This window comes from Salvia splendens, chromosome 10, assembly GCF_004379255.2.
Source record: "Salvia splendens isolate huo1 chromosome 10, SspV2, whole genome shotgun sequence".
NCBI classification, from domain to species: domain Eukaryota; kingdom Viridiplantae; phylum Streptophyta; class Magnoliopsida; order Lamiales; family Lamiaceae; genus Salvia; species Salvia splendens.
In genome coordinates, this window is record NC_056041.1 from 4765234 (window position 1) to 4779354 (window position 14121).

The 14121-nt window shown below is 35.3% G+C and overlaps 1 protein-coding gene and 1 long non-coding RNA gene across 2 annotated transcripts; one reads left to right on the top strand and one right to left on the bottom strand.

Moving 5' to 3' along the window:
- The first annotated feature begins 7094 nt into the window (after positions 1 to 7094).
- LOC121750691 (fimbrin-2-like) lies at positions 7095 to 13289 on the top strand. The gene is made up of 14 exons (XM_042145271.1): positions 7095 to 7340; positions 7416 to 7589; positions 8418 to 8659; positions 8748 to 8919; positions 9321 to 9359; positions 9527 to 9595; positions 9673 to 9789; positions 10250 to 10461; positions 10960 to 11115; positions 11308 to 11507; positions 11668 to 11825; positions 12330 to 12426; positions 12723 to 12814; positions 12890 to 13289. The coding sequence occupies exons 1-14, from the start codon at positions 7254 to 7256 to the stop codon at positions 13073 to 13075; spliced, it is 2001 nt and encodes a 666-aa protein (XP_042001205.1). The 5' UTR covers positions 7095 to 7253; the 3' UTR covers positions 13076 to 13289.
- Positions 10480 to 12716, bottom strand: LOC121750692. The gene is made up of 3 exons (XR_006039920.1): positions 12443 to 12716; positions 12248 to 12310; positions 10480 to 10792 (listed from the first exon to the last, which is right to left on the bottom strand). It is a non-coding gene; the product is annotated as an uncharacterized LOC121750692 (long non-coding RNA).
- Positions 13290 to 14121: the final 832 nt, after the last annotated feature.

The following is a 14121-nucleotide window of genomic DNA, read 5'->3' on the forward strand; positions in this document are numbered from 1 at the left end:
TTTAGTTGTGTTTTTATTCCTCGTGTACAAATGTTAAGTAATCATAATAATTTACCATTAATATATTGAGTAGTGATAAATTAATAAAAATTGTATGTATAATGTTGGGTATATTTGTCATTTTTTTTATCATTTGCAATGATTAAGGTAGTTACTTATTTTAATTATACTTTAATTTTACATTATAAACCCCATGTCAATTAAGGAATGGACTATAATACATTAAACCAAACATAAAAAAGAAAATGCTTAAATTTTTAATAAAAATATTTAATTTTAAGAATTTAAACAAATATTTTACATCAAGTTTTATATAGTTTTAACAAAAAAATACGAAAATAAATTAAAAGAAAAGAAAACAGTGAAAATATTGATAATTAAATTAATAACGATTAAATAAAAATTAATTTTAAAAAGAATATAATAATATAGTACTATTATAATATTATTTGAAGATTAATTTTTTATAGTATATTACTCCAATATTTCCACTTTCCTTCAATACTTAACGTTTTGAGATTATAAAATAATAATTCTTATAAACTTATTTTCATAAGTTTATTTAAATTATCTTTTTATTCCAAAATTTTATTACATACGGAGTATTTTTTAATTTGGATCACGTATGTACATAGTATTTTATTTCACTTTCTTCAACTTGTTTAATATGCGTGATTTGGATATATTTGAAGCTTATGATTTTAAAATTACATGAAGAAATATGCAATGAAAGGTCAATATATTATCATTTGGTACTACGGTCAAAAGTACATTAATTGAGATTTAATTATCTAGTACTATATATTTTGAATATATTATTAATTACACTTGAAGAATGTATCACGAGCATATGGGGCCGCTGAGTGTGACAATCTTCAATAATCGAATTACCTCTATCATGCTAATCACATAATAATTTTATAATATAATTTAAAAATTATAGGAGTTTATTATATACTTTACTATATCAATTTATCTGGTAATCATAGAATTAAATGATATGTCACATGTTATGTCATAGGTTGCTATCATCGAATCATCCCTATAATAATATTATTTAATGCAATACGAAAATATTTATGAAATTTATACTAAAATATTTCAGTGAAATGTTGAAATCATAGTGATTTATCATATAATTTCAACTTTTCATAATCTTAACAATTTGTGCAGCACAAGCTATACATTAGAAGATTGAATTATATATACTGATTCAAACAATCTCTCATCATCTTACCCATATTATATTTTTAATAATAAATTATAGTAATGTCATACATCACATAATATCATTTAACAATAATAGTTTCTTAATTAGTATATAAAATTTTCAAATAATATCATCACATAACAGTTTCATTTTATACTATATAAAGTACATAAATATTATATACTAGAAAAATAATATTTATAAAGGAAAAAAAATTATTAGAAAGAAATATATTAAAGAAGTTTAAATGATTTTTTTTTCAAACAAAATTTGTTCTCTTTTGAAATATCTACCAATATGCACTAAAATACTTGCAAAAATAAAAGTTAGAAATTTAAAAATATATATATCAATAGTTTTAAAAATATATATGGTATAATACGAGAGAAATTTGAATTAAAAGAGTATTTTGCCCAATTTTACTTTGTAGAAAAAGGAATAATTTATTTATCTTCGTATCATTGTGACAATTCAAATAAAATGAATAAAAAATCTATTCCATTAAAATACTACGTATGAATAAGTATTCTATCTAAATTTTTATTGTGAATCTTTTAATAAACATGGATATTTTCAAGAATAAAATTAATTACATATTTTTTAAAATAATATAAATAAAGAAAACTTGTGATAATATAATTTTTCTCCTATTATTGTAAATAGGGTCAAATTAGTCATAGATGTATATAATTAATGATGCTATCAATTCGAAATCATTTTAGTCTTATTCTAATTAAATTTGAAGGAAATGTATATACATTTTTTGTTAATTTATCTTCACTCTGATATATTTTATGACATGTTTATGACTTTATGTATAACAGACGAAGGCAGTGAAGTTTCGACAATTTCTCTATCAGCAAGCAATCATATAAAGAAATTGATTAATGCAATATACTTACTTTATTTTCTAATACTGTATTACTCAATTTTTTTCTTTAATCACATTAATGTACCTGTATATGTATTGTTGGGATTTACGCACACAAGGCTTTCACACACTCAAGAAGATCACACACACACTCACTGTTGTATGAGATCACACAATGCAGAAACACACACACTCACACTTTGAGTATTGAAGATGATAATCTTGGAGAGAAACTGGAAAACTCTTTATTGATTAAACTCTACTCTAAACTACATACACGGTGAGCTATTTAAAGCTCTACAAACAAGTAGCAACTGCTACTAACTAACTACAAGAAGAATCAAGAAAGCAAGAAGAATAACCGCTACATCTCAGCTAACTAACTGCTGCTCCAACGGCTAGTTCGGCTAGGTTGCTTCTTCCTTCTCGGTTCAAGACCGAACTCCTTCCTCGGCTCAAGACCGAACTCCTTCCTCGGCTCAAGACCGAACTCTTCCTTCTCGGCTCACAACCGAACTCTTCCTTCTCGGCTAGTTCCAGCTCAAAGCCGAGCTTCCTTCTTCTGCCTTCTTCTTCTCGGCTAGTTCCAGGCTAGTTCCAGCTCGGTAAGCCGAGCTTACCGAACTCTGCCTTCTTCTTCCAACTGAAATGAGCACTCCATTATTACAATTCTCCACCTGAGGGCTCATCTCAGTTCTTGCACAAACATTGATCAATTTCTTGCAATGATCAAACTTGTCTCTACCTAGAGACTTTGTTAGCATGTCAGCCGGATTGTGCAAGGTGTTAATCTTAATCACCTTCACTCTCCCCTTTTCAATCTCACTTTTAAACAACCACTTACAGCTTACCAGCCTCCTTTCCTTACCATCTGTACTCAGCTTGGATTTGTCCACCAAAATCCATGTTTTGTTTTTGAGTAAAGACTCTATTTCCTCATTCATGGCTTCAATCCATCTTTCTCTATCTTTACTCTGCATAGCTTCTTTATATGTGAGTGGATCTGCGCCATCAATACTTTCAGCTGCACACAGAGCATAATACACAACATCAGAGAACTTTGTTGGTGGCCTTGTTTCTCTTCTAACTCTGTCCCTTGCAAGCTGATAGTCTCTGATAGAGTCTGATATAGACTCACCAGCCTGGTTGCCCTGAGTTGGAGCCTCTTCTTTATCTGAATCAGACTCACTCCCTGAGTCAGTAACTCCACCTGCTCCTAGGCCAACCCCCACAGGCTCCACCTTGAAGAAATCACCCTCATCTTCACTGGAGTCCAGCTTATCTTTTAGGTATGGCATCTGATCCTCCAAGAACACCACATCCCTACTCACCAAGACCTTCTGCTTACCGGGCTCAATACACCAGAGCCTATACCCCTTAACACCCCTCTGATACCCCAACATAATACATTTCAGAGCCCTAGCTTCAAGCTTGCTTTGCCTAGCATGAGCATAGGCCACACACCCAAACACCTTGTACTTTGAGTAGTCACTATGAGCTCCATACCACATGTAATCAGGAGTTTCAGATTTCAGGGCAGTAGATGGGCATTTATTGATGAGATAGGCTGCTGTATACACAGCCTCACCCCAGAACCTGCTGCTCAAACCAGAACCAAGAAGCAGGCACCTCACCCTCTCTAGGATTGTCCTATTCATCCTCTCCACAACACCATTTTGCTGAGGATTACCAGGAACAGTCCTATGCCTCTTCACACACTCACACAAGGCTTTCACACACTCACACCATTAGTGCATATAGGCTGTTGGGATTTACGCACACAAGGCTTTCACACACTCAAGAAGATCACACACACACTCACTGTTGTATGAGATCACACAATGCAGAAACACACACACTCACACTTTGAGTATTGAAGATGATAATCTTGGAGAGAAACTGGAAAACTCTTTATTGATTAAACTCTGCAGACAAGAACTCTAGGCCATTGTCTGTTCTTAAGCATTTAACACTTCTACCCTTCTCTAGCTCAACCTCCTTACACCATATCTTGAACTTTGTGAGTGTTTCAGATTTTTCTTTAAGAATATATACCCACAACTTCCTTGTATAGTCATCAATGATAGCTAGATAATACTTTCCTCCACCAATTGAACACACCGGTGAAGGCCCCCAAAGATCACTATGTATGTAGTCTAAAGGGGCTGTAGAAGAGTGAATACCTGTAGGATAGGGTGCCTTCTTAGCCTTTCCAAGTATACACTGCTCACAGGGGTTCATCTTGTTGAAATCTCCAGAGATCAGACCCTTCTTGATGAGTTCTTTCAAGCTTCCTTCAGCTGGGTGGCCCAATCTCTTGTGCCATAGCATTATGGAATCATCTGACACTGCATTGCTTTCTCCATCAACAGCCTTAGCCTTCAGATAATAGAGAATATGCTCTCTGTCAGCCTCCATCATCACTGCATCTCCAGATTTAACAAACAATTTTCCTTGACTCATCAATATGGTGAACCCTTTCTGCTCCAGCATTCCCAATGAGATGAGATTCATCTTCACTTCTGGAATATACCTCACCCCAGTTAGGATCTTTATAGAGCCATCTTGTAGGCTTAGCTTTACCTTCCCTATTCCTCTGATCTGACAAATGTGATTATTACCCAGCACCACAGTGCCGGCTGCTTCTTGAAGGTCATGAAACCAGCTCCTATTTGGGCACATATGGAAGCTGCACCCTGAGTCCATAATCCACCTATGACTGACCCCACTGTCACTAATATTCATGAGTTGAGCCGGGGGATCAGCACTCTCCACACAATCAGATTGGTTGTGTCCCTCAGAGGCTATCTTTCTCTTCCATGCATGACAATCTTTCTTCAAATGTCCAGGTTTCTTGCACCAATAGCAAGCTCTGGTTTCCTTCTGAGCATCAGAACTTGAGGGTTTAGAGCCCTCAAACTTCTTCTTGAAGTTCTGCTTCTTGAACTTCTTCACATTCAAGGCCTCTGCAGCTTGAACATTGGAGCTTGCAGAGCCTCTGTTGGCTGTCTTCTGGAGTTCTTTGGCCATCAAGGCTGAATAGACTTCTGCATAGGTGATAGGTTTATCTCTTCCATAGATAATTGCATCACTTAGCTGGTCATACGAGCTAGGCAAGACATTCAATGTGAGAATGGCCTTATCCTCATCTGAAATCTTGACATCAACAGATCCCAGGTCATCAATGATCTTGTTGAACTCCTCTAGCTGCTCAATGATGGACCTATCTCCAGAAAAACTATAGGCATACAGCCTCTTCTTGAGATACAGCCGGTTAGCCAAGGATTTGGCCAAGTAAACTTCATCTAACTTGTCCAAGATCTCCACCGCAGTCTTGGCTTCTTGAACTTCCCTCAAGACCTTATCTCCAAGGCACAGAATCACTGCAGAATGTGCCTTGAGCTGCATCTCCTCCATCTTTGCCTGAACTTTATCATCAAGCACTGGAGCCTTTCCTTTCTCCTCTGGTTTTGCAAGAACTGCCGCCAAGCCTTGTTGAATTAAAACCGCCTTCATCTTCATCTTCCACAGGCCATAATCATTCTTGCCTGTGAACTTTTCTGCATCAAGCCTTGCTGCCATCTCTGAAACCGTTTGATCCTCTGCAAATCAGCTTCAATATCCCTTCCCACAGACGGCGCCACTTGTTGGGATTTACGCACACAAGGCTTTCACACACTCAAGAAGATCACACACACACTCACTGTTGTATGAGATCACACAATGCAGAAACACACACACTCACACTTTGAGTATTGAAGATGATAATCTTGGAGAGAAACTGGAAAACTCTTTATTGATTAAACTCTACTCTAAACTACATACACGGTGAGCTATTTAAAGCTCTACAAACAAGTAGCAACTGCTACTAACTAACTACAAGAAGAATCAAGAAAGCAAGAAGAATAACCGCTACATCTCAGCTAACTAACTGCTGCTCCAACGGCTAGTTCGGCTAGGTTGCTTCTTCCTTCTCGGTTCAAGACCGAACTCCTTCCTCGGCTCAAGACCGAACTCCTTCCTCGGCTCAAGACCGAACTCTTCCTTCTCGGCTCACAACCGAACTCTTCCTTCTCGGCTAGTTCCAGGCTCAAAGCCGAGCTTCCTTCTTCTGCCTTCTTCTTCTCGGCTAGTTCCAGGCTAGTTCCAGCTCGGTAAGCCGAGCTTACCGAACTCTGCCTTCTTCTTCCAACTGAAATGAGCACTCCATTATTACATGTATAAACTATAAAGTCGATTAATCCAACAAAATCAAATTTATAGTCTGTCATCAACAATTGAACTTATTTAGTACCTTTCAATACCACAAAAAATTAGTAGGAGTACTATTATATTTTTCTCAATATATCAACCTATTTACCTTCACATAGTACCTCACAATTTTATTGACTCTCAATATATTTTTAATCATACTTATAAGTTTTCACTCTCAATACATCAAATATTTTTTGTTTAAAACTGCTATAGCATCTCATTAAACTTACTTTTAAAGGAATGATGAGTAACGTTTTTATAGAATTGTATCTTTTCTAAACATAAATTGCAATACAAAGTAAAGACCCACACACAAATAATTATCACTTTATCAAATGGCAATCACCCATAAATTCACCCACATCCACGTGATAGTTATTATTATGAGAATAGTCAATTTATTATGGGATTTGTCCCTGTACTATTTGGAGGTCATTCGATTAAATTAATTAATTATAAATTATAGTGGGATTTTCATTTCACCCTTTACCGTTTAAACAGATACTACTACTTAAACTCGTACCTAAAATTGGCTTATTAATCCGTGAATGAAAGTAGTAAGTAATACATTAAAAATATCATAATCAACCCCATAACTAAATCAGTGACCGTTAATTACAAACAGTCAAACACCCCTTTCCCGAAATAAACAATTGTACTATTTCTCATATTTATTATTACTTTAATTTATCACTGCTCAACGTACAATCGAATAAAGCACACAGCAGCTGAGGGGTAATTCCGTCAAAATTTGAAATCTCCAAAAATTCGAAAAATAAACTCAGCTAACAGACAGTTCTCTCTCGTCTCATCTCATCTCACTCAAAATATTCTTTTCCTCCTAAATTTATCCGATTGTTTTTCAATTTCCCCCTCAAATCTATCATCGCATTTAGCTGCAGAGATCGTCGGCGATTCATGGCTGGTTATGTAGGAGTGCTGGTTTCGGATCCATGGCTCCAGAACCAGTTCACTCAGGTGGAGCTCCGCAGCTTGAAATCATCGGTAAGTGTTGATTTCATTGTTTTCGGAAGCTTTTGCTATTTCGTTTCCGGTTGTGATGAGTGCGGTTTCCTGCAGTTCATGGCGATGAGGAGGGAGAGCGATGGAGGCTTGAAGCTGGCGGAGCTGCCGGAGAAAATGTCCAGGCTGAAGCACGTCGGAGAGACACTGACGGAGAATGAGAGAGCTGCGTTTCTTCAGGATTCGTATCAGAATCTGGACGTTGATGTTGATTTTGAGCTCTTTTTGAGGGTAAAAATGTTTCGGATTTGCGTTTTTTTTTCTGCGTTCTTTTGGATTTTGATCGAACAGTGTTTGTGAATGGAGTAAGGGTTGTTTGGCATTGATTTCAAAATTAATTAACAGATTATAAGAATCGTATCCTTCCTCTGTTCTGTCTAAGTGTTTTAAAAAACATAGATATCGAAAGCAGTGATTCCGTGTTCTTGTGAGCTTATGGAGCTTCAAGGAAATGTTTATCCTCAATGCCGAGATATTGACAATGGTTTCTTCTCTAATAAATGTTGCTTGAATTGCCGACTCTATCAATCACTGGCAATTTTGCATTTGAACAGACTATACTTGTTTCCCAGAGATTTGTGTGCTGAAATCTTTGATCAGTATGCATTATCTCGTCTATTTTTTCGTGTTCTGCTGTGCTCGACTTTCCCCTCAGCAACATAAGTGGCAATCTACTTTGAGGTCGGATTTGTCCCAAGATTTAATCTCCATCAATGGGCCGGCCAAATAACTCTTTTTGCGTGAGTTTGTAATTATGATCATGATCATGTTTTTGCAGCATGTCATTGTCACTTTATCAGATGAATCCATTTTCCTGGGAACTTTTGGGTTTTCGATTTCAACAAGGATGGTTCTCATCTTCAGTAAAAAGTCTTTCCTGCAATAAGGCATATCATGGAAATTTTCTCCTTCTTTTTGCTCAACAAGTTGTTCCCAGCTCTGTTCTGTTGTTATTGCCCTTTTTAGCTGATAAAACTTGCTTCTTGTTTGTTTGATTTGTTTATATCTTCTACAGCATTTTTCTATTCGCTGGGCGTCATTTGGTTTATCCTGCTACAGGTTTATCTTAAACTTCAAACTCTTGCCACTGAAAAGAGGGGAATTGGTGCCAAAAATGCATCTGCATTTTTGAAGTCTCCTACCTCAACATTGCTTCATACCATAAGCGAGCCTGAGAAGGCATCATATGTTGCTCACATCAATAACTATCTAGGAGAAGATGAATTCTTGAAAAAGTACCTTCCTTTAGATGCTGCAACAAATGATCTATTTGAGATTGCCAAGGATGGAGTTCTTATCTGGTGATGATTATATTTTGTCTTCATCTACTCTTGTATGCTGAGTGTTTCTCTGAATACTTAATAACAGAGAAGTGTCTCTTGGATGCAGCAAGCTTATAAATGTTGCTGTACCTGGAACAATTGATGAGCGGGCTATTAATACAAAGAGGGTGCTCAACCCATGGGAGAGGAATGAGAATCATACCCTATGCCTTAACTCTGCCAAGGCAATTGGATGTACTGTTGTCAATATAGGGACTCAAGACTTTATTGAAGGAAGGGTATGTTCACTTTCTAGGATAATACCATTCTGACAGTTTCCCGATTCAGTTCTCTTTTGTTGTATCTCTTTTTGGTTATAAGATTGTTCAGCATATGGATAGTTCTGTTTCTTTATGCATATGCTGCTCTGTACCAATTTGCAGAACCTGAGATTAAAGCTGTGTATGCTTTGCTTATTTATTTTTGTATAGTTTGTTATATATCTCAAGGTTAGTAGATAGTTAAAGTTGGTCTTGGTTCTTAAGACATAGAATTAAATGAAGTTGTTCAGTTCTTAAGTTCTGCAGTAGATAATTGTGCTTTCATTCAAAGATTACAGTTGTGGTTATTAATAATGAATTTCTCTATGTCTAGAATCACAGGCTTATATATTTACCCTTGCTTTGTGTCTAAATTGCAGAGGCACCTTGTTCTTGGGGTCATATCTCAGATTATCAAGGTAAGGATACTGGCATGCTTAACAACATTATTTATCATTCATATCCTAGAATTTGAAGTGGTTGCCGTTTGATCTTTCAAATGTTAGACCTAAAGAAAGGTTTTTATAATCCCGCCACAATATTTCATATGCTGGAACTTGACATCCAAGTTCATGTGTTGATCTAGATACAACTGTTGGCTGACCTCAACTTAAAAAAGACACCACAATTAGTGGAGCTTGTTGGTGACAGCACGGTACTCACTTGCGCTTTCAACTAAACAATATGTCTTTTCACATATGTGAACTTTTATGATATTTCTTGATAACATAGGATGTGGAGGAGCTGATGAACTTACCACCAGAGAAGATCCTGCTCAGGTGGATGAATTTTCAGTTAAAAAAGGGAGGATACACAAAAACAGTTACAAATTTTTCATCTGATGTGAAGGTAAATGGATGTAAAAACACTTAAATTTCCAGCATTTATTGTTCTTTCGTATTGCACATATGTTCCTTCTCATGAATCTCATCAACCCTCCAATAGCTGCTCAGCCTGTTTTAGTTCATATAATTGTTGTACTGCTAATAACAATGCACGTTTATTTGTTTTTTTTTATTTATCTTTTTATCCTAATTTGGAGCACATCCATGGTGTTTTCAAGCGCCGCCAGAACTCAAATGCATTTTCTTTTAATTGAAGCTTGAGAAGAAACATGTTAAGAAATAAGAAGTATATTGTTAATATTGAGGTGCTGTGACTGCTTAGAATTATCTTACTGCTTGTTTAAATACTTCTCGATCCTGAAAAAAACTGAAATAAAGTTCAGTATATGTACATTTGTGGTTTTTTCCTGTTCTATCTCAAGTATGGTATATTTAAGGCATGAATTCCGTCATGATTCATGTAGGATGCAGAGGCTTACGCTCATCTGTTGAATGTTCTGGCTCCAGAACACAGTAATCCTTCTACACTGAAAGTTAAAGATCCTCTGGAAAGAGCTAAGTTGGTTCTTGAGCATGCTGATAAGATGGGTTGCAAAAGATACTTAACAGCTAAAGATATTGTGGAAGGTTCTCCAAATCTCAATCTTGCATTTGTGGCACACATCTTCCAGCATAGGTGAGAGACACAGGCAAATTTAACTTTGACCTATACATGTTTTCCCCTAGCCATTAATGAGTAAATTTTCTTTTGAATATGTATGCAACAAAGTATGTTTGATGGAAAAATAGTTTGCAGCCAAGAATTACATAATGCCTTCTTCTGTTTCTACTAACACCAAGTTAGGCTCTGTTCTCTATATAGATAAATATCTAAAGTTTGCATGAGGTCTAAAATCAGTTGAGTTATGGCTAATTGCAAATCTGATACACCTATAACTTGTATACATCTTTTAAATAACTTATTCCTTCTCTTTTTACTGCGTGTCCCTTGACCTTGAAACCTGTAACTTCAGAAATATGCTTTAATGTCAGCTTCCAACGTCAACTTTCTGTGTGTACTCAAAATTAGCTCCAATGAAAATAAACTTTTGCCAGCTTTTCTGATATATATAGAGTATTTTTTATTTTCCTCATTTCCCCTTTTGCTTACAGTTATTGTTAATTTCATATGAAGGAATGGACTCTCAACCCAAACAAAACAGATATCTTTTCTTGAAACTCTACCTGATGATGCACAAACCTCCAGAGAAGAGAGAGTATTTCGTTTTTGGCTTAATAGTCTGGGAAATTCTTCATATATTGATAATGTCTTTGAAGATCTCAGAAATGGGTAAGTAAAGCTACTGACATTTCTGCCTCATGGTTTATAAATGTGAAGTAAAGACTGTAATTAGTTAAATTTTACCTTTCTTTTTACAAGATTCATAAGTCTGGTTAAATCTGCAATTTGTTCATCTAACTAAAACATTTTGAAGTATAAATACATTAAAGAATAACTATGCTATAATTTTGTTGTGTGCAGATGGTTACTCTTAGAGACACTTGACAAGGTGTCTCCAGGGATTGTTAATTGGAAAATCACTTCTAAGCCACCAATAAAAATGCCATTCAGGAAAGTAGAAAATTGCAACCAAGTTGTCAAAATTGGGAAGCAGTTGAAGTTTTCCCTTGTTAATGTTGCTGGAAACGATATTGTTCAAGGAAATAAGAAATTGATACTAGGTATGTTGAATGTTCTTAATGATTCCCCCTTCTATAGGTTATTGCTCATTAGTCATAGTCATTGCAAAGGTAAATCACTGTGGAGTGCAGCTGATGAGTTCAAGGAAATAAGATATTGATTTTATGCATGTTAACTAATGTGTTTTAACTTTACTTTCAGCATATCTATGGCAGCTGATGCGATTTAACATGCTTCAACTATTGAAGCATTTAAGATCCCATTCTCATGGGAAAGAAATTACTGATGCCGACATTTTGGAGTGGGCTAACAGCAAGGTCAGAAACTCAGGGAGCCAAAGCCGCATGGACAATTTCAAGGTATTAATCAGCTAGCATCCATAAAATTTACTATTCCATTATCTTTAGCTAATTCTCACTTTCACGCTAGTATTACTTGAAGACTGAACAAGCATAGTCAATTGCTCATGTTTCTTTAGGTGATGCTCAAATTTTATTGCTAGATTTTGTACAAGTATCTTTCTTTTCAAATTGGCTACCTGCATTAGAACTTGCAATTCTTAAGCTTTGCTGAATCCTGAAGTCACTGTAACATTCAAAACTTTACATAATATAGGGCTGTTGGAATCTTAATTATGGCAAGATTGATATTAAACATTCTATAGTTCATTTGGTAATAACGAGATTGATCACGATGTGTATAACTAGTTCAAGTACAAGCTACTTATTTGGTGTGGCTGAGGTAACAAAGTATAATAGCAGTATTTACGTAGCAGCTTTACCTTAACTTGTATACGCTGGCCAATTTTAGCACCTAGTATCTTTGTTGTGATTCCTGAAAGTATCTGCAATATCAAACTGCAGGATAAGAAATTGTCTGATGGAATTTTCTTCCTCGAGCTTCTTAGTGCTGTGCGACCGAGATCTGTCAATTGGAGCCTTGTCACAAAAGGATCGAATGGTAAGTTTACTTCTACCTGAACTTGCGATACTTCTTTCCATCTCGTCTTTCATGCTTATAGCAAGCATCAAGCAAAGCATTTTGTCAAAGCACGAATTCTTGACAATTTATCTATACCAAACAAGACAAGGAGTGTGTCAAATGATATAGGTTCTAACAAAGCGCGTGCATTATGCTCATTTTGACTCTCCTGTTTTAAGAGAATATCAAGCAACTATATTTTTTTGTGCTCAAGTCTTCATTTCTCTTGCATACAACTGAATCTTATGTAAGCTCATAAACTATGAATTTTATAGAGGAGGAGAAGAAAATGAATGCAACCTATATCATTAGCATTGCAAGGAAACTTGGATGTTCCATATTTTTGCTCCCTGAAGATATAATTGAGGTAATCTTCGTTTCTCCTACACGAGCTCAATCCACAGTTTCTCAATTACTTATCATTGTTGTGTGCATAAATTAGGTAAATATAAAGATGATGCTGACATTGACAGCAAGTATAATGCATTGGACCTTGAAACAACCTGTTGAAGACCGAGCTTGTGGAGCTTCAGACACCGAAACCGGAAGCCTTGTGGACTCGAGCTCAAACTCGACACTCGACGACACAGCTTCTGAGTCATCAACAGATGACAGCAGCAGTAACTGATGTGGTTTCTACACCGGGTAACAAACCTTAGAAACCAAGCAAATATATTATATTGATTCTTGATTGCAAATTTTGGAGATGTTAGTGAATTTGAAGCCTGTGTAGAGTATTGAGCGATTTGAATGCAGTTTTTTACTGAAGCAGAAAACAGCTCAAATGTATAGTCATAAATGTGTATTTGAATTGGTATTGTAATGACATATTTTGTGTGGTATTTCCTTGTTGGCATTATTCACCCAAGTTACCAAGTAGATATGAAGATTAATAATATTGCAACCTTAAATCATACTACTACTATAAGATTGTATATTTATGTTCTTTGTAAATTGGATTATTGGAATATTGTAAACATTGTCGACTTGTCAAACAAAATGGTTTAGAAATACAAATTAGAATTTCATTTTAACTACTAGTACAATTTAGTTTACAATTAATGATTTCGAGTGAGGGTTAAGCCAAGATGATTACTTGAAACAACTTTTGAACAAAGACAATTAATGATTAAGCATGCGATGGCTTTCCATCTCAAAAGGGGTTGTTTCTTTTGCCTGAAGCACATATGTCATATTAATCGTAAAATTATACTACTGAAATTGTGTTGAAAATCAACGCAATAATCTGTATTTCAGATAATATGTATAGCCATATAGGGAGAGAATTACTACATAGATTTTATACAATAATACAAAGAACACGACATCTTTAAATTGTATTTGTATGAAAAAAGTCAAATAATTAGTCCTATAAATTATGATGAGATGGAGGGAGCAGTGTATATATATATATATTGTCTACTAGCTAGTACTACTATTAAATATGAATATTGCTTGCTTATTATATCTTCTGGTCTCCTGGAATCTCGTTCATGTGACAGTGTCAAACAAATTTATACTGTAATTGTTTAGTCACGATTTTAACAACTTGAGATTATGTATATGTTTTTTCCATTTCTTGTATATTTAACAATAATAATAATAATCACTCCAATGAATTTTGAACTTGAAGCATCGAATATCTGACGATCATTCATACCACTAGGCATTTGA